Below are 21,589 nucleotides of genomic sequence, written 5' to 3'. Positions count from 1 at the left end.
ACTCTCAGAATCCAAAGTCTATCCCTTACTGTCTACAGTATGCTGGCTCTCACAGGTCTGGTCCAATTTTTTTCCCCATGAAGGCTTATGATATCAAACACTAAGAACTGTGCCAACCACATGGACAATCTGATTAACTGGGAACAAATGGTTCATTGAAATAGCTGAAAAATCCTAAATCGACTGAAAAAACAAAATGGTCCATCTTGTCCATCATTCTGTGACTGATTCATAGTCCTACTTTGGATAAATATGGGGTGGTTGTACTAGAGACAGATACAAGGGCCTACCTTAAGGTTTTGTAATTTAGAAACAAGGCCATTGACAAGGATACTTTTCAAGTGCCTACTGATTTTGTGCAATTCAAGTCCTATTACTAATTGTGTGCAATTTAAGATCAGTTGTTTTTATCCAATTCAGGGTTGTTTCCATAGAATACTATAAATCTATAAAACCCTTCAATGGGTCTTTGAATCTCAGCCCTAACCAACTTCTATTTTTTAAACTGTAGCATAATTAATTGCACTATCTACATGTAGAAGAAATGTTATTTTTAAATCGGCTGCATATTTGCCCGTGAAAAGAAATTAGAATTATTTATTATTCTTCTTGTATGCCCATAGTAATTTTAAATGTTCAGAGAAAGCAAGCTTAAAGAAAATGTCCCTCTAAAGATTAGCTTTATTCTTCACTTTATTAGGATGTATGTTGGCCAACCAGCCTTTTTTATAGCTGAACATGCAGGTACTATTCTGAAAAATTGTGGTCGATTTAATTTTATTGTTTTCTGGCTAATAGCCCAATGTCAAAGCCAATTCTTCCATATTCAGCCAGAGTCAATAACATGCCAGTTGTTTCCTAAAAGGCCTCTGTTCTATCTTCCCTCCGGGAGGAGTTCATATTTGTGAAAAATAACCATTTCCCCATGGGCATATAACATTGCCGAGGGGCATAGGACTCAATAAGAGAGAGAAAGACAGTCATTAAGTCCTTTGAAAAGAAGAGTGTTAAAAGTATGGAGGAGGAACAGTCTGGGAGCTATTTCTGACAGCCTTCTCAGGAAGGACAATGTTTATCTATCAATCTGAGATTCTCCCAGATGTGTAACATCAGCATAGCAGCAATGTTTGTCAAAGACATGAAAAATATGGAAAAATCTAAAAGATGTACCATACAGTCTTGCATCAAACAGCTAAGAGATCCTAATATTTTCTTGCCTTTTTAGCCCAATGTAAAGTTTTACTGCACATCCATCATATGTGATTGGGGATTACAAAAAAGGCACCAAGGGGTGAATTTAAAGACCCTGAACCAGAAGTACAGGGAGAAAAAAAAGTCCTTTGAGGGATATTTCTAAGAATGCAGAACGTGTGTGTTCTCTCAGACCTATAGCAGGTTGCCAAATGTGAATTGGTCACCCATTGAGTTCAGGAATTAATGTGTGACATGCCTCAAAAACAGCTCAGGAAGGACTACAGGCTTAGCCAAATTGTTGTCCCTCTTTAATACAGTTTGAGGGGCAGTACAGTGTAGTGGGAAAAGGGATAGACTTGGGTCAGGAGAGACAGACTTGGCCTTTGATCACCTTTCTCTATCCTTAGGAGTCCCACCCTAGGGAATTCTTTACACTGATGAATTCATGGATACAGATCATTGCTCCCAACAAAATCAGTCTGGGAGATATGTGTGTATGTAAGTGGGAGAGGAGTTTGTGTAGGAACTGTATTGTGACTAGAAATAGGAACTAGACCTGTGATCTTATTGGAATAGGGAGCTGCCCATGAGGAAATTCCTTTACCAGTACAGGTTAGTTAGTATCCTCTCTTCAAGTTATAATCTTAGAGAGTTGCTGCCTCAATGGTTAAGTGATTGTCTGAGGTCACTCAGTCAGTATGCATTCAGGGGCATGACCTGAACCCAGGTCTTCCTGATTCCAAGCTCTTTAGTCACTTGCTCCATGCTGTGTCTTGTAATGAGAGCTATGAGAAACTGGCCCATCAATTTTTTTTAAAGATACTCTTTCAAAGAGTACTAGAATTGGTTTTGTGACCAAAACTCTAGTGAATTTCTTGATTCTAAATGTAAGACTGAAGGCATTTAAAAGGATGGGTTGGCAGGTCAGACAGGGATGGATGAGAATGGAGTCAGAGAAGAGTTTAGTAGAAATAAGGGTATTTCACTAAAGAGTTTCCTTGGTTCTTAGAATCTCAGAGTTAAGAAGGATCTTCGAAGGTTCCTTAATTAATCCAAGCCATGTTGGAAAAAAGAAGGCATTTGATAATATCCTGTGACAAATGTTTACCATATTCCATTGGAAAATCTTCAATCAGAGGGAAAATCAATACCTCAAAAGCAGCCCACTCCTCTTTTGGATAACTCTAGTTGCCTGATTCATTAACATTCTTCCCTCCACTTCTCCCCAATCCTTTGTTTACAGTTTTTACCTCTAAGGCCAAGAAGAATATGGATAATCTCTCTTTCACATGACATTCTTTCAAATATTTGAGGACAGATACTTTCTGCCTCCAAATTTATCCTTTCCCCAGCTAACCACTCTCAATTCAGTCTTCTTATGTGTGACAAGATCTCCAGTCTCCTTGCTGGGTACCAGTATCCCTGATTTTACTGAGTTTCTTTTCAGACTGTGCAAATAGAGTTTGTAGGATTTCTATTGCTTTTCCCTTACTGATACTCCTATTTATATTGCAGTGATAATTCATATTCAAGGGAGATGAAGAGTCAGTTTAGGCCTCATTGTCATCCTTTGTACTCCCTTAGCAATTTGTACCAGGGAAATAGATGAGGAAAATTTCTGTAGAGACCACAACTTTTAAAGTTAACCTAACCCTCTACATTTCAGAAGGATATTATAGCACTGTTCACTCTGTTCTTTTTAAGGTCATGATCTGGAAAAAAATTCATCATGGCTGGAATGTTCAAATTGACCCTTAATAATCTGCTTACTCCTTAAAATCAACAGTGACAGGGGTGGTTACAAGTTGGAGCTTTCCTTCCATTGTATGAACTCTGACCTCTTAGCCAGTACTAAATTCAAGGAAGCAAAGAGGATAGTGGGATAGGATTTGATTCCAGTGATCAGTAAGATGATTAGGACATTACATGGAAAACTAGGACATATGAAAGGCACTATCAATCTTGGTTCCATAGCTGCACCCCTTCTGGAACAGTAGGGTATGCATAGTAAACTGATGGGCTCTGGTCTTACCTTGAAACTGATTGACCTGCTGCACCGGATAAGGGGTCCGCTGCTGGAGATGCTGCCGGGGTAAATGGGACTGTTGCAACTGCTGGATTGGAAAGGAGGCAAAAGAAAGAAGGAAAGAGGGCAGGAAGAAACATGGAGAGGGGAAATGGAAACAGAGAGAAAGGAGGGGGAAGAGGAAGAGAAACAATAACATATAATTAATGAAATCATCCAGGAATTCTGATATGGATAACTGAATGAAGGCAATATGATATGGTAGAAAAGGTATTGGTGAGGGAGCCAGAAGATCCTGGGTCCAATTCTAGTTCTTCTATTTACTACCTTGTATGATCTTGGGAAGGTAAATTCCAGTGGCACATTTTCCATTGACCTGGTAAGCCTGTGATCTGATGGATGTATGATAAGCACCCATCTAGGGCTGCCAAGTGGATATACTTCCCATCCATGTCTAATTGCATATATGTCACAGTGGATTCACCTAACATTGGAGGTCTTACTTGAGTTCTTTTGACATCATGTGGATAACAGAAGAGGTGATTCCTAATTCAGACTCACCTATGATTTTTTCCTGGTTATTATATTTCTTTGTTGATATATTTAATACATTCTTTGGGTATTATTCCTCATTTTAAGGGGATGCATACTGTTGATACCCTCACTACACTGTCCTTTGAGTGAGCCTAGGCATCCAGATCTTTGGCAACTATAGATTTTCTTGACTCAGACTGATATTATCAGACTACTGGTGCTGAAAAGAAAGGACCTTTGCTTCAGAAGGAAAGGACTTCCCAACATGCAATTGTTTCTCTTCTCTGGGTTCAGATCATTGTTCCTGTTTAATATCTAACACACACACACACACACACACACACACACACACACACACATGTATATATTAATGGATGAGCTCTTAAAAATTCTCTACCTAACTGCATGTCAAGGTCTAGACAATGAGAGGTCTGCTCTTTTCTGAGGTTAATTCAGTTCAGGCTACAAAGAATTAATATGTACTTACTCTGAACCAACCACTGACCAAAGCACAAGAGATACAAAGACAGAAGCGAAGAACTCTTGTTCTGGGAGAGACAGCTTATCTGCACTTAAAATACAAAGTATACGCTCTTCATCCACTTTTTTTCCCCTTCTGTGTAGATGGTTAGGCTAAACTCTTTTCAGGGATTTTCAGGGATTATGGATCTCATTGAGGAGAATCTTCAATATTATTGGAAATGATACCAGTAGAATCCATACAATACCTTGCATAGAGTAGATTTTTTTGCTTGTTAATTCTTATGGTTAAAAGTAAAGGAATATAAGCTATTTGTATTCTTGTTTTTTAAGGACTACCTTCTTATGCCATCCTCTAAACTAGACAGCAGGTAATACATTTGTTCATATGACATCACTTCTGGGTTAGGGTCTTATTGGCATGCCTCCATAATACTTCTGGGAAGATAAACCAGAAAGTGGATAGGAGAATGAAGGTGGGAGAGCTAGCCTGGATTTAATTTGGGTTTAGCAGTGGGCTACTCTCAATTCTTTATGTATAGAGTAAAGATTAACCAGTTATTAATACTCACTCCCTCACAAAAGAACTTTGTGTGTGTATATACTTTGTATTTAACTTCTGTGATGATAAATTGTATCTCTCAAATGAGAGTGTTTCCCTTTTGTCTTTTGTATTTCTGGTGCCTTCTACAATGACTGGCACATAGGAAGTATTTATTAACTTGTTGTGACCTGAATTGAATTAACCTGAGCTCAAAAAAGAACAGACCTCTAATCCATGACCTCTTGTGCACCACCCCTCTCAGAAGTATTCTCTCCCTCCTCAAATTTTCATCATTCCAGTGCCCACACACAATGTTGAACTTTTTACCTCATGGGGGCTTAGCCTATTTTCTCTTGGTTTTCTGTGAACTGACTGACTGAGATAACTGGGACCCCACTTTTCTAACACCCCTGAGCTGGTTCAGCCAAATCTCTCCTTGTTTCTATTGACTATTTCTTCCATGTCTTGGCCATAGCAATAACACCTAGACAACAGAAGTCATCACTTAGAAGGACCACAGGAAAACCTGAAAGTCACTAAGACAGGCTGGGAAAAAAGGTTTGCAAAGCACAGCTCCTCCCAGGCGCATCATTTATCATTGCCTGAAAGATATTAGTGTGGCTCCTTGTCACATTCTGACTGCAGGGTGAAAGGAACAGAGGTTTGTCTTTTTTTTTTTTTAGCTGGCAGATTGTTGGTCTGTCTTGTAAAAAGGAAGATAATTACATGGGTACCCAGGAACAAAAAAACAAATCACCAATAGAAACAAAAGATAAGCATACAAATAAAGAAAGCTTCCATTTCTATATTGATTTAGAGTTTATAATGCAATTCCTTATATGAATCCTGGACAGCAGTAACATGCATATTATTTTTCCTTATTTTATGGATGAGGAATATAGAAGAAATGTGGTATCATGGGTGATATGCCTGATCTGGAGTCTGGGAAATCTGGGTTCAAGGCACACCTCTGACACTCACTAGCTTCATGACCGTGAGCAAATCATGTGAGCTCTGGGAACTTGAGGCAACTTGGGAAGACTATATTGACAGATGAGTTGCTGGGAGTGCCCACATGTTCTTGACATAGCAGCAGAAGAGGGACAAGAAGCTGAAAAGAAAATAACTTGCCCATTGTTTGTGGAAAATAGCAAGGATTAGAATCAACACAGGGTATATCGTCCCATGCTAGGGAAAATCTGTAGGCTAGGGAAAATCCATAGTCTAGGTAAGGGATAATCAGTTACTCTTGTTGTCTCTTGCCTACAGGAATTTCACTCCTGCCTTCTGATTATTTATATTCTCCTCTTCCTTCAAGGCTTGCCTTAGGTGTCACTGCCTCCAAGAAGCCTCCCTGATGCCTGTAGCTAGCTGAAAATATTTGCTTCTCATATTTTGCCTAGATCAGGGGTTCTCAATCTAAGGCACATCCCCCTGATTTGTGGCACATATTTTCCCAGGGGTTAAGAGATGCTTGTCAAGATGGCTAAGGGAATATTTGGTAAGTAACCCTATTAGCCTAATGCAATTAATTAATTTATATTACGTTTTAGGTTCTAGAATTTATTTCTTTTCAGATTGATTGGGGATCAGGAGAATTTATTGGAAGCTGAGAAGCACAAAGATTTTAAAAAGTTGGGAAACCTTGGTCTATATCTTCTTTGTTATCTATATCCTTTGTGTTTATCACAATGCATGGCACAAAGTAGGCCCTTAATAAGTATTTGTTGATTGACTAGCAGAAATATTGCTGAAGGAGAGAAATAACAATTAGTCACCAAGTACTTAGAACACAGAAGAGAGGTTCTTAAACTTTTTTTGCCTCAGGACCTCTTTTACTCCTAAAATTTATTGAGGATATTTCCCCCTCCCCCTGCAAGAACTTTTTTGTTCATGTGGATTATATCTATCCATATTTACTATGTCAAAAATGAATGTGTTTGACCTTATGGACCCTCGGAGGTTTCCAGACCACATTTGGCTAACTACTGAGTAGAATACCGTGCTTAGGCACAAGAGGAGGGGAGGGAAATTATGAGAAGTAATGGATCCTATCAAGTGATAGGCATCAAATGTCTATATATATTTATCAATATCAAATGGGGCATCACAATGTCCATATATATTTAAATACACACGTGCCTTTTAGAATTCTTTTCAAATAAAATCCATTTCATAGTCTCTACAAACATTTGCATGGCAGGTATAGGCAACAGGCTGAATAGGATTGATTCAACAAATATTTATTAAACTCTGTGTGTAAAGCATTGTGGTTGGAGGAAATACAATACTGAGATAAGGAAGGGGTCTGTCTTGAGAGGCAGTATGATAGAGTAGTGATTGCATATTAATCTGGAGTTGAGAAGAGCCAGATTCAAACCCTGACTTAGAATTTATTGGCAGCATGAGCTTGGACAAGTTCTTTGTTCTCTTTAAGTCTCCATGTTCTTATGGGTAAAATGGAAAGAATAATTATAACTACTTCATAGCATTATTTTTGAGGACCAAATAAGAATTAAGTAAAGCACTTTGCAGACTTATTTTTCTCTCCTTGTAAAAATGGACCTGTGTTTTCATTGGTTTAGAAAGCTTTTGACAAGGAAACCTTCTCCTCATCGAGATTGGTCATTGCTTTGCAATTCGTAGTCTTTGAGGGTTTCCTGGGTCCACAAATAACTTGCCCCGGGTTATAGAGCCCATATTTGTCAAAGACAGGTTTTGAACACTAATCTTGTTAATAATAAGGATGGCTCTCTATCCACTATGTCATCCTACTTCTCTTGTGTCTCTTAAATCTATATAATTAAGAGAACTTACAGGATTTAGAGCTGGAAAAATCAAGTGGAATTTCTTGTTCCTCTTTTACAGATGAGGAAACTGAGGAATAAAGGGGCAAAAACAATTTGTGCCAGGAAAACAGTGGCAGAATGAGGGTTTGATCTTCAAAGTACTCTTTCCAGTTCTCCAGAGAGCTCTAGAAGTAACAGTCTAGTTGGAGAACATGATGTTCATGCACACCTATAACCCAATAACTAATACATGCTGAATGACCTTCAAGGAAGAAGAAGAAGAAAAGGCTGGTACTGACTACAAGGTATTAGAGAAAGTTTCCTAGAGAAAGAACTTTTGAGATGGGCTTTAAAAAATGGTGAAGGAATCTAACTTGTGAGGAAGAGGTGCTTAAGTGTGAGAAAGGTGGCTTAAGGGAATGAATGTGCAAAGGTAAGAAGAGTGGGTTTCTTCATGAAATCTTTGTGACCTTGGGCAAGCTACTTAATTATCTGTTTTCAGTTCAGCTTAAGTATACAGTACATGGTAGAGCCTGGCAGGATATAAAGTTATAAAAGTAGCATGGTGTCTGGAGAGTGTAGACCTTTAATCCTATGTGAACTGAAATTTTTCTTATGAATCAGTGAAAATTGTAGGTGGTCACTAGGTGGCGCCATAGTGCATAGACTGCTAGGCCTGAAGTTACAGAGTTCAAATCTGGATTCAGACATTGGATAGCTGTGTGACCCCGGGCAAGTCACTTCACTTTGTTTGCCTCAGTTTCTCATCTCTAAAATGAGCAAGGATCAAGTGGAATCTCGCATTCCTATTTTACAGAAAACAAAAATGAGGCTTATGGGACAAAATTTTCAGCAGGTAACAGAGTCAGAGTGAGGGTTTGAACTCCAAATTAAGTACTCTTCCCAGTTCCCCAGAGTGTTATAGAGGTAACAGTCTAGTAGGAGGACATGATGTTCTTTGCCATGAATCTTTGTTGGTATCTTTGCCATGAAAATCCCAAGTGGGAGTCATGAAGAGTTAGACATGATTGAAACGACTGGACAACTGAGAGCAGTATGAAGGATGAACTGAAGGGATTATAAGGTTCATATATCTAGAGGTAATAGGGATCTTAGGGTATATCCAGTTCCAAAGTATCAAACTTGCCACCCCAGTCTAGTCAGTATCACCAGAATAGTTAAAATATAACAGGGATGGTTTCAACAGAATAAATAAAAATATAATACAAGATAGATAATGTTAATTTGGAGGTTTTTTTAGGCAGTCTTAAGTATAGGCATCCTTTCTATTTGGGTTTGCCATCACTAACTTAATCCATTCCCCAAAAGCCCAAGGAGGGAACTAGCTGCTGAAGGTTACACAGGTAATAAGAGGCAGAAGCTAAATTTGACTCCAGGCTAATCAACCTACAAGCATTTATCAAACATGTGTTAGGCACTGTGCTCACTGCTAGGGATAGAAAGAAAGGCAAACACTTGATTCCTGTCTTCAAGGAGCTCATATTCTCATACTGACTCCAAAAGTGGAGGGAGGAAGACAGGCAAGAGGAGATTGCTATATTGAGCTGGGTAATGAAGACTTGAGCTAGACTACTTGCAATGAGAATAAAGAAGCAGGGTTGCGTGACTGTTACCTGTTCAGCCAGAATCTGCTGTTGCTGCTGCTGCCTTTGCTCTCTCAGAAATTGCTGCTTCTGTTGCTCCATCAGTTGTGCCCTTTGATCAATGAGCATCTGTTTCATGATGGCTGCCTGGGGTTGGGTAGCCAGGAAGCTGGGACCCCCAGGGTTGGCGCCAGTGACTATGCTGCTGGAACCTGGGGCCACTGAGGGCTGCATAGGGCCTGTGGTCCGTGGGAGTCCTACTGGGTGTTGATCCTGTACAGAGAGAGATAGTCATGGTTTTAATAGCCAATCTTATTTCCATTAGATTCTATAGAATGGGAAAACAAGGAATAATAGTGATGAAAACTCCTATTTGCATAATGCTTTAAAGTTTATAAGGAATTTTTCTTACAACACTCCTGTGAGTTAAGTAGTTCAATTATGGCTATCCCCACTTTACAGGCAAGGAGCCTCAGGCTAGGAGAGCTTAGATGACATGTCAAGGTTCACACAGCTACTAGTGGTCAGAGGCAGGTCACATGATTTCAAGTCCAGCATGTTTTTTTGAGGCATCTAGTTGTATAGTTAGAAGTTTTCAATTGGTATATTTTACAACCTCATCTTCTCATGGCCAATGTTAGAGACATTGATCATGAACAAGAAAATGACTTTGTTTCAGAAAGCTGTTATTTACTCAGCCATTAGGGAAATTCAAGATGGTGGTGGACTTATCAATCAATGTGTTCCCAAGAAGGAAGGGTACTAATTGCCTAAGGGAAGCCTTTCCTGGCCTCCCTTATCAATGCTTTTTCCCTATTCTAATAACATATATATGAAAGATACATCTATTTTTATAATATAAACCTATATCTATCTATCTATATCTATCTATATTTGGGCATAATCATTTTCTATCCCCAGTAGGACATAATCAAGAACTGGTATTACTTGGGGTCACTAATTGTTTTCTTATTTGTTTTAATTTTTTAATATTTTGAGTTCCAAAATCTCTCCCTTTCCCCTACTTCTTCTCCTACTCACTGAGAAAGCAAATGTTATATCAATTATACATGTGAAATCATACAAAATATATTTCCATATTAGCCATATTTCAAAAAAGCAAGAAAAATAAAGTGAGAAAATTAAATTTCAATTTTAACTCTCTGGAGGTGGATAGCATTTTTGTTCAGCAAGAGTCCTTTGGAATTTTCTTAGATCACAGTATTGATCAGAACAACCAAATCTTTCACAGTTGATTACTGTTACTCTGCATAGTGATTTCCCAATTATTCTCACCCTACATTAATTCATACAGGTCTTACCATGTTTTCCTGAAACTACTCCTCTCATCATTTGTTATAGCATAATAGTAATCCATCATAATCCTTGCCACAACTAATATTTTTGCACATATATGCTCTTTTTCTTTAATCTTTTGGGTTACAGACCTGTACTGGTGTTGTTAATTCAAAGGAGATGCACGGTTTTATAACCTTTTGGGCAGTGTTCTTAATTATAATCCAGAACAGTCGAACTAGTTCACTAGTCCACCAACGGTTCATTAGTGTACCAATTTTTTCCCTCATCCCCTCCTGCACATCATTTCTGATAGATGTGTGTAGTCAGTTCTAATTTGTCTTTCTCTAATCAATAGTATTTCACTGACTACACTAATATTTGTGGATCACAAATCAGCTAGGTGGAACAGTGGTCTTGGAGTCAGGAGAACCTGAATTCAAATCTGACCTCAGATACTTATTAGCTGTGTGACCCTTGGGAAGTCAAATAACACCAATTTCCTATCCCCACCCCCTCAAATGTACTAAGTAACCCTCAAAGATATAGGAGTGTCATATCATCTTATTTCCTTTGGAACCAGTATTCAGGTCAAAAGCAATAGTAAGAAATGAAAATGGAATAACTAATTAGTTTAAGCCTGGAAAAGGAGTACAAGTTTATGTGATATCACCTTATTTATTTATTTAACTTCTATGCAGGATATATCATGTAAAATACCAGGCTGGACAAATCAAAAGTTAGAATAAAGGTTGTAGGGAAAAAATATTAACAGTTTCAGAAATGCAAACATTACCATTCTGTTAGTAGAAAGGAAAGAAAAATTAAGAACCCTCTTGATGAGGATGGAAGAGGAGAGTATAAAAAGCTGACTTGAAATTTAATATCAAACTAGGATCATGGCAACTGGTCTCATTATTTCCAGGCAAACAGAGAGAGAAGAAATGGAAGCAGGTGTAAGATTTTATATATGTGGGTTTAAAGATCACTGCAGTGACTATAGCCATGAAATTAAAAGACACTTGCTCCTTGGAAAGAAAGCTATGGCAAATCTGGACAGCATACTAAAAAGTAGAGACAACACCTTTCTGATAAAGGTTTGTATAGTCAAAGTTAGGGTTTTTCCAGTAGTAATGTATGACTATGAGAGTTGGACTATAAGTAAAGCTGAGTGCTGCAGAATCAATACTTGCAAATTTCAGGTTGAAGAAAATTTTTGAGAAATCAATTAAGAATATTCATTGGAAGGACAAATACTAAAACTGAAGCTTAACTCCTTTGGCCACATCATGAGAAAGCAGAACTCATTGGAAAGGACTCTGGTATTGAGAAAGACTGAAGACAGAAGAAGATGGCAGAGGATGAGGTGGAGAAAGAATGTCATGGAAACAAGGAACTTGAGTCTAGACAGACTTTGAGAGATAGTAAAGGATAGAAGGACCTGGGATACCATAGATTACAGGATCACAAAGAGTTGGACATGACTGAATGACCAAATAACAAATCAATAGTAATTTAGAGCAGCTTTTCACATGACTAGAAATAACTTTGATTTCTTCTTCTGAAAACAACTTGTTAATAACATTTGACCATTTATCAATTGTGTAATGGTTCTTATTTTTATAAATTTGATTCAATTCTACACTCAGTATATAGTGAGAAATGAGGTCCTTTATTAGAGAAACTTGCTATAAAAATGTTTTTATTCACAGTCTATGGTACCTTTCAGCAAAATGTAGTTTCCCTAATTATCCCTTTTAATTTGCTCTATTTTTGCTTTTGCTTTGTCTGAGATCATAATTGCTATCCCTACCTTTTTTTAGTTCAGCTGAAGCACATTAGATTCTGCTCCAGTCTGTTGTTTTAACTCTGTGTGTTTCTTTCTATTTCAAATGTATCTCTTCTAAACAATATAATGTCAGATTCTGATTTTTAATTTATTCTGCTATCTGCTTTGGCTTTCTGGATTAATTTATTCAGTTAACACTAACAATTATAATAATAGTATTTCTCTCCTTTCTACCTTACTTCTTTTCTTTATTTTTATCTTGACCCTCTTCAAAAGTTTATTTTGCTTCTAATCACTATCTCCCTTAATCTGTTCTCTCCTTTATTATTTCCCACCTCTTTCCCTTTTGGATAAGTTACATTTCTATAAACAATGAAGTGTTCATATATGTATATGTACATATATTCATAACTATATCTCCCCCTCAATTTTCCCCTCCATAAGCTCTTCCTTATATGTCTCTTTTATGTGAGAATGTTTTCCTCATTCTACCTCTCCTCCTATTGGATTCCTTTTCTTATCCCTTCATTTTTGGGGAGATCATTCCAACATAATTGAATTACATCCTTGCTCTCTGATTACTTAATTTCCTTTTAACTATTCTAATTCTGATAGTGTCCTTAGGAGTTCTATATAAGAATGTAAACAGTTTAACTTTACTGAGACCCTTATGATACTCTTTTATGTTTACTTTTCTTATGCTTTCCTTTTTTTTTTAAGTTTTCTCAAGGCAAAGGGGGTTAAGTGGCTTGCCCAAGGCCACACAGCTAGGTAATTATTAAGTGTCTGAGACTGGATTTGAACCCAGGTACTCCTGACTCCAGGGCTGGTGCTTTATCCACTAGGCCACCTTAGCTGCCCCTTTCTTATGCTTTTCTTGAGGCTTGTGTTTGAATGTCAAATTTTCTATTCAGCTTGGAGCTTTTCAATAAGAATGCTTGAAAGTCCCTTGAAGGATTACACTAGGTGGGTTATCTTGGTTATAATCCTAGCTCCTTTGCTTTCTGGAATATCATATTTCAAGCCCTTTGCTCTTTGGATGTGGCTGCCACTAGATCTGGTGTGATTCCCAACTGTGGTTCCACAGTATTTGATGTTTTTTTTTTTCCTGGAAGCTTAAAGTATTTCCTCTTTGACTAGGGAGCTCTGATATTTGTCTCTAATGTTCATAGGAATTTTCATTTTGGGATCTCTTTCAGGAATTGGTTGGTAGGTTCTTTCAGTTTCTGGACCCAAGATAGTAGAGCAGTTTTCCTTTATAATTTGAAATATGATGTCTAGACTCTTTTAGGTCAAGGGTTTCAAATAATATTTAAATTATCTTTCCTTGATCTGTTTTTCAGGTGAGTTGTTTTTCCAGTGGGATATTTCACATTTTCTTCTATTTTTTCATTCTTTTGACTTTGTTTTATTATTTCTTGATTTACCAATTGTCAAATTCTAATTTCTAAGGGTTTTATTTTCTTTAGTGAATTTTTGGCTTGCTCTGTTTTTTAAATTTCTTTTTTTTTGAAAAATTTTATTTATTTATTTTGAATTTTACAATTTTTCCTCCAATCTTGCTCCCCTGCCCCCCATAGAAGGCAGTCTGTTAGTCTTTACATTGTTTCCACGGTATGCATTGATCTAAGTTGAATGTGACTAGAGAGAAATCATATCCTTAAGGAAGAAACATAAAGTATAAGACATAGCAGAATTACATAATAAGATAACTTTTTTTTTTAAAAAAATTAAAGGTAGGGTTGCTAGGTGGTGCAGTGGAGAGAGCACCAGCCTTGGAGTCAGGAGTACCTGAGTTCAAATTACCTAGCTGTGTGGCCTTGGGCAAGTCACTTAACCCTATTGCCTTGCAAAACCTAAAAAAAAAAAGGTAATAGTCTTTGGTCTTTGTTCAAACTCCACAATTCTTTCTCAGGAGACTGATGCCATTCTCCATCACAAGTATCCTAAAATTGTGCCTGATTGTTGCCCTGTTGGTATGAGCAAGTCCATCAAGATTGATCATCACTCCCATGTTGCTGTTAGGTTGTACAAAGTTCTTCTGATTCTGCTCATCTCCCTCAGCTTCAGTTCATTCAAATCTTTCCAGGCTTCCCTGAATTCCCATCCCTCCTAGTTTCTAATAGAACAATATTGTTCCATTACATACATATACCACAGTTTATTAAGCCATTCCTCAATTGATGGACAGTCATTAAATTCTTTAGTGAATTGTTGTACCTCTTTTGACATTAAACAAATTCTGTTGTCTCTTTTACCAAACTGTTAATGCTTTTTCTTAATTTTCTTGCATCACTCTCATTTTTTCTCCAATTTTTCCTCTACCAATCATCTCTTTCTTTGAGGTTTTGTTATATAGCTGTTTTTACTTTGTTGTCTTCAAATTTTATTTGAAGTAGTTTTTAATAATCAAATTTTTTGTTTTATTATTTTTCAATTTCTTTCTTGTCTTTCATCTTTATGTTGAAGTTGGACTCTGCTCACAGGAGGGTGGGAAGATGCTGCTTCATGTGTCAGGCTTTTTTCATGCTGCTGTTTTCAGGACTAATTCTAAGAGTGCAAATTTTTGATGCTTTCAAGGTGTGATCCTGGGAAATATATGGCCATTGCTCTCCTGGTTTGTGTTCTGGTCTTTACCAAGGATGGGCCCTGATTCTCTACAGCCACAAATGGTAGTGCTCTCTTTGCCTTGGAACTGGACCAGGTCTCCTGCTCTCTGTGACTGACTCCCAGAACTCCTCATCACCTTGGCACTATGATCCAGAACTGTGTATGATGATAAAGTTGCCATTCAATGTCAGCTGCACCCAGTGCTAGCAAAGGATTCTCTGCAATCTTTTTCTGACCGGTTATCTGAGCCCTTTTACTATCTAGTCTGAAAGATCTTGAAGCTCTCCTGTAACCACTGTTGCTGCTGTTGTGGGCAGGGGTTCCAGGCAGGCCTGTTCTCTGGCATCAAAGAGTTCCTAAATTTTCTTAAGCTAAAAAAACGTTTCTTCCTCACCTTCTATTGGCTCCGCTGCTCTGAGATTTTATTTGCTGCATTATTTTAAAGTTGCTTGGAGGGGAATATTGGGACAATTCATCTGGGTGCTGCCCCCAATCTATTACCTCAATTCTGCCCCCTCCTCTAATTTTAAGAAGTTTTTCTTTTTGGTCCTGTCTTGTGATTTCATTGGTTGAAGGTGAATTCCCAGTGACATTGGTATCTTAACCAGTGCAGCCTGGAATCTCTTCTGGTTTTTGGAGGCCCTGAGAGATTAAGTGACTTGCCTAGATTTACTCTGCCAGTGTATTTCAGAGGAAAGAATTAATCCCAGGTCTTCTGATTCTAAGGGTAGCTCTTGATCCATTATACTAGGCTGCCTTTCAATGAGTAGGAGGAACAAGTGAGGAAGCCTGATCATAAAAGAGCAGAGCTAAATGTTATAATCAAATACAATTTACACAATTAATCTGACAATTAATTTTGTATAGATATGTATGTATGTACATATATATGTATAGATGAATATAATTGCTATTGTGCAGCACAGTGATTAGGCATAAATAAGCAGTAGTTAACATAAATTATTATGTTTAACATTACCTACCCTCAGTCAAATATATTTATAGTTTAACATTCTTTTGTTGTGTTAGTGCTTCAACATCTATGGTTAATATCAAATCCACTGTTGATTTTAACCTTTCTCTTCCCCTCCTCTTCCTCATCTGTCTTCTCTCCCCAAAACATACACTGGAAGATGAAAATCCTACTTTCAATGGCCCAATGTTCAAGACTCAGGAGTGAATCTTCCTGTGTGTCTCTGAACCTGAGAATCATAGAATCATAGATTTAGAGCTGCAAAGATGCTTCTATTCCCTCTTCTTCCTTTAACAGATGAAGAAACAAGCCTATAGAATGACAGTCAATCCTTTTTCTTCCCATGACTCCCATACTTACTGAGATGTGGACCTGGGATTGTAACCTAGATATTCTGAAGGTGAGGAAATGTCTATCTGGTTTTCTTTCCTTAACTACTAGAAATTGTAAACTGTGGAGAAGATTTATTTGGGAGTACCAGACTGGTGATGTGTTGGAGGACAGAGTATACAAAAAGGACAGGTTCTGGGTTCCTAACATCTGTTACATTTGGTAAATTTAAGTGAGGACCAAAAGAGTTGAAGGAGCTAAATGTGTGTCTAATTAGAGAAAGGAAGGAATGGGGGAACATTTTTTTTTAAAGTTTTTGCAAGGCAAACGGGATTAAGTGGCTTGCCCAAGGCCACACAGCTAGGTAATTATTAAGTGTCTGAGACCGGATTTGAACCCAGGTACTCCTGACTCCAGGGCCGGTGTTTTATCTGCTATGCCACCTAGCTGCCCCTGGGGGAACATTTTGAGAGAATTTGGGGTGCCTTTAGGCATCTAGGATAGTACCTGTACATAGGATTATTAATATATGTAGATATATGTTATAATAAGGACATAGAATGCTTATTAATTTGATCTGACAATTTATTATAAAAATTTTCTTCTTTTTTTTTCCAGTTTTCTCTTGCCACTTCCCAAAAAATTTTAGCCAGTTTAGTCAACTTGAGCAAGTTATAAAGTGATTTATGAGGCCTTGGATAGGTCACTTTCCTTTAACCTATTTCCCAATACTCACTCAACAACTTCTCTCCTATCTCTGAACATTTGCAAAAGAGACACTGGCTTGCCTAAAATGGACTCTTCTCTTTATCACCACTTCTCAGAATCACTCATCAAAGGCTGTTCAGGTCTATCCTTTGGGAAGCCTTCACTGATTGGGTGCTATCAGATTAACTTTTACTTTTTTATCTGTGTACTTGTATTCCCCTCCCTACCCACCTCAATATAAATTTATTGGGACACAGATTTTTTTTGAGTGTGTGTTTGTTTTCCCCCTCCAACCCCACACTCTGATCATCCTGGTTGGCACTTGATAAATATTTAACAATAACTATAATTATAATAATAACAGCAGCAACAACAACAACAATAGTTAATATTTCTATTGGGCATTTGGGTGGCACAGTGAATAGTCAGGAATACTCATCTTCTCAAATTCATATCTGACCTCAGATATTTACTAATTTCATCACTTTACCCTGTTTGCCTAGTTATATATATATATATATATATATATATATATGCATATATATATAGTTTCCAACTATAATATTTATATGGCATTTACAATGAACTTTAAATTATTATCTCATTTGATCCTCACAACGACCTTGGGAGTTAGCTGATGTTATCCCTATGAGTTATCCCAGGTGAGAAAACTGAGGCAAACAGAGGTCAAATGACTTCCCAGGGTCCCATAGCTTCCAAGCATTTGAAACTGAATTTGAACTCGGGTATTTCTGACTTCAAGCAAAGTGTCCTACTCCTGACTGTGAACATTTTCTACCATACTCTTGTAGAGCAGGAGGAGTACCCTCAAGAGGATACTTCTCACCTTCCTTTTAAATCTCTGTTTCCCTCATCAGAATGTAAGCTCTTTGGAAAAAACTGCCTGGCATGTAATAATTATTTACTAGATTGTTGACTTGTTGACTTGACTTGTAGCGATGATAATTTCTACAACCTAAGACAAGTCATCAATCCTCTCTGGATTTCAGTTTCATCATATGCACAATAAAGAACAAAGCTAGATGGTCTTGAAGGTCCTTTCCAGCTCTGTATCAAAGAATCTGTAAGTCCTAGAAGAAGTCAGCAATGAGAGAGTCTTTTGGTCTCAGGAACTCTTCAACCAGCCCTGCCAAGTCAGCCCCAGTACTCGTTCATGGCAGGGATGGATGATTCTTGCAATAAGATTGCAAAGTAAAGCTGCACTGAACTTGAGAGTAAAAAAAAAAACTTATGTTCTAAATCCCGAGTCAGATACTTGTGAAAACTTGGACAAATCACTAAATTCTCTAACCCTCAGTTTCCTCATCTGTAGAATAAGCATCTTGACCCCTCCCTCCCCAGAGACCTTTCAAACTCTAAGTGGTTGATTCTACATCAGACTTCCTTTCAGATGATTTAGGATTAGGCAAAGCTTCCCTACTTTTTCCTCAAAGAATTTCTCTACTAGCTTGTTTAAGTTAGAAAATCCTTCAATAGAAAACACTATCTTATTCAGTCCCTTCAAAGAATCTCATGCCAATGATCCTCTGTACATTCAAAGGTACACTGTGTGGTGTAAACTGAGCAAATCTGAGAAATGGAATTTTGCTTATATGATTATAGATCACTGGAACTAAAGGAGACAATGGTCAAAGAGACCCTTTGACCGCATTCACACTAAGGTCTAAATTAGTCAATCATTAAGTGTAAGTGATATCAGATACTTTGTTTTGATGGGCATATATAAATTCTGGAGAATAAAAGGATACAAGGTACAAATTATGCCCCCAGAAGAAGAATGTAGTACACAGACCATTATGTTTTGTATATCCTCACCATCAAACTATGTATCTTGTAGGTATTCAATATCTGTTGAACTGAAATCACCAATAATCAAAAAAATGCTAATTAAAATAATCCTGAGATATCAGTTGCATCCTTTTCTAGATTTTCTTTTGCCCAGGTAACCCACTGGGCCTCATATATTACAGTTCTTTATATACTCTCATTTTTCAATAAGAAAAAGAAGGAAGAAAACCCATTCATCAACCAACCCAACAACAACAATAAAAGCCCCCTGCTTCCCCAAATTCTGGCAATTTTCTGAGACTACAGAGAGGGGGTAGGAAGTGTGAAGAAAGACCCCCCAAAAAGGCAATTTGAGTCTAAAAACAGAGTTGGTAAAAATAACCGACAGCTGCTTATTTAGAAATCTCTGTGTAGCAGACTTTCATTTCTGTGAGGTGTTTTCAGGAACATCAGTCACGTCTGGGTAATAGAGATACTCTGGTTGTTCAGAGGAACCTGGGGGTTCTTGGTCTGTTCTGGTGGAGGGTGAGATGTAGGCCTGCCATGGGAGTAACAAGGAGTTCCAGGTAACAGGGCTTTAGAGGGGGGCTGCTCAGCCTGTCTACCGCACCCTCGTTAGGAAGCCTGTCTGAGAAACATGAAGAGGCCTGCTGTTCTTTCCCTGCCCCAGCAGATGGTGATGTCAGCCCGATTCTCTGCCATCCAGCCTGTCTTGGGTGACTGTTGCTCCCTCCCACCCCCACCTCTGTCCCGGTCTACCCCCCTCCCCCTCCCCCACACTTGCAGATGGCTTAATCATGACTACTGTTCCTCCTCCTTCTCTCCCCCACCCCCTCAGTGCGTCTGGGATAATGCTGCTAACGTAGAGCCAGGCAGTCAAGTGTTACAGCGTACAGCAGGTAGCCTGGCAACTGAGAGCATAATACTGAACAGATGGTGTTCCTACAGCATGATGGACATCACACACGACAGCCTGAGACAATCCAGGAATTCCCTGGTGATTTGAGGCCCTCTTTACACAAAATGAGTTCTCTCTCCAATGCCATGGATCTTTGGGATGATTTTCCCCCTCCCCTTCTTTCCAACTGACACTCGACTAGTAAACTGGTTTCTTATTACCCACCATTCTTCCAGCCTGAGGGGGCAGTGATTTGTGAGGAGGGCAAGGGAAGGGTGGAAGGGAGAAGAAAGGTATTGGAGGGGAAGAGCAATGGAAGGGATGGATGATTTAGCCAGGGGAAATGGGGACTGGAGAAGGGAGACTGCTGATGGTAAGGTTGAAGGGGGCTTGCCATTGAGGACTACTCAGTCCTGGAAATAGAGATGGGGGAGTCACCTGTGGTCCTTGCTGTCTATCCAACCCAAAGCAGGATGGGTTGGGTTAGTGTGAGGAGGGTGGCTGAGCCTGCCAACCTACCTGTCCTGAGCTGCCTTGACTCAGTCCCAAGGAGCTAGCATTGCCCAAACTGCAGCCTAAATGAATTTGGGGATTTGATTTCCCAACTCCCCAGAGGTGTAATTTAGACTTTCCTAGAACCTCGCTAGTATCCTTAAAGAGTCCTAAGGGGGTTCCAATAAAGAAACCAGGCATAGAGGTGGAGGTGTGTGTGTGTGTGTGTGTGTGTGTGTGTGTGTGTGTGTGTGTGTATGTGTGTGTGGGGGAATCTTGAAGGCCACTAGCTTAGCCTCCCTCCCTCCTTCCCTTCCCCTGGTTTTCCCTAACAAAGAAACAAACAAACCCTTCCTTCCTCTGGTAAGAGCCAGGGCAGCAGTGCCTGGGCTCAGGCTCTGCTTCCCAATGCATCTGGTGCTCCCTCCTGATGGAGCTTCCTTCCACCAGAGCACATACATGCTGCTCTCTACTAATGAGCTAAGGAAGCTGAGACAGACCCTGGCTGTCAAATTTCTACCCGCCCAACAACACATAATATATGCCTGGGGTTGGAGAGGAAATGGGAGCAGAAGGGAAAAAGAGGGAAAGAGAAAGGGGGTGGGGATGAAGGCTGGGTCTCAGGATTTTCATGACAAGAAAAAGAATAAATCCAATGGGGGGGGAAATATTTCTTCTCCAAAATTTAACCTTACCAGCCCCATGTAAATTGCTACATTCATATGTATTATGTCTGAAACTCTTCTACCCAGAAACAGAAACGGAATAGATGATTTTTAAAAAATTGCTTCAAAGTAGGACCAATAATTCCTGTCATTTGGATGCAACTCTTGTCTACACCAAGGACCTTCTATGCTTGGCATCCTCAAGCTGGCATTCCTAGGTTTCCTTCTGAAGGAGTATACATTTCTATCTATCTGAGGATCTAATGATGTTGGGTAGTGGTTGTTCCAGTTTTAAAAAAGGTAGCAGTGAATCTATCATTTTGAACATTATAACTGCTTGGAAACAAAGATTGAAGTCCAACTGTTCTATGTCAGCAATTAGAACAAAGAATCCATGAGAAACCATTAGGTCAGATGAGTCAGGGAGGGACTTAGTTTCTAAGAGCTATGGGTAGTGAAGATTAGATTTTGCAAATGAATATTCAATTCAATTTAATCAACCGATATTTATTAGGTGCCCCCTTTGCTCAAGAACCTGTGCTCAGTGCTAGAGATACAGAGACAAAAATGAAACAGCCCTTGTCCTCAAAGAGCTTACAGTTTACTGGGGAATGGGGCAGAGAATCCAATATTACAAATAAATATATTTACAGAAATACAAAGTAATTTCAAGAATGACAGAGCACAAACAAAGGATGGGGGTAGATCAGGAAAGACCTTTCAGAGAAGAGGGCACTTGAAGGAAACACGCAGGCATGGTATTCCAAGAGGCAGGGGTAGGGGTATTGGGGATAAGGGTTAGGGATGTGCTAGGAGGCTCATCACTGACTTTCTTTCAGGACTTGGGG

The 21,589-nt window shown here is 38.7% G+C and overlaps 1 protein-coding gene across 1 annotated transcript in view; it reads right to left on the bottom strand.

Annotated features, from left to right (window-relative positions):
• The window catches only part of MAML3 (mastermind like transcriptional coactivator 3), a 545,688-nt gene that overhangs the window by 6,714 nt on the left and 517,385 nt on the right, over nucleotides 1-21,589 (bottom strand). Inside the window, exons 3-4 of the mRNA XM_074229268.1 lie at nucleotides 9,202-9,444; nucleotides 3,227-3,308 (exon numbers count right to left, since the gene is read on the bottom strand). Coding sequence (XP_074085369.1) covers nucleotides 3,227-3,308; nucleotides 9,202-9,444 — 325 coding nt within the window. The remainder of the gene's footprint in view (nucleotides 1-3,226; nucleotides 3,309-9,201; nucleotides 9,445-21,589) is intronic.

The sequence above is a fragment of the Macrotis lagotis genome, chromosome 3 (assembly GCF_037893015.1).
Source record: "Macrotis lagotis isolate mMagLag1 chromosome 3, bilby.v1.9.chrom.fasta, whole genome shotgun sequence".
In the NCBI taxonomy this organism is placed as follows: Eukaryota; Metazoa; Chordata; class Mammalia; order Peramelemorphia; family Peramelidae; genus Macrotis; species Macrotis lagotis.
Note: the sequence above shows the minus strand (reverse complement) of the source record. Positions and strands in the feature narration are given on the sequence as shown.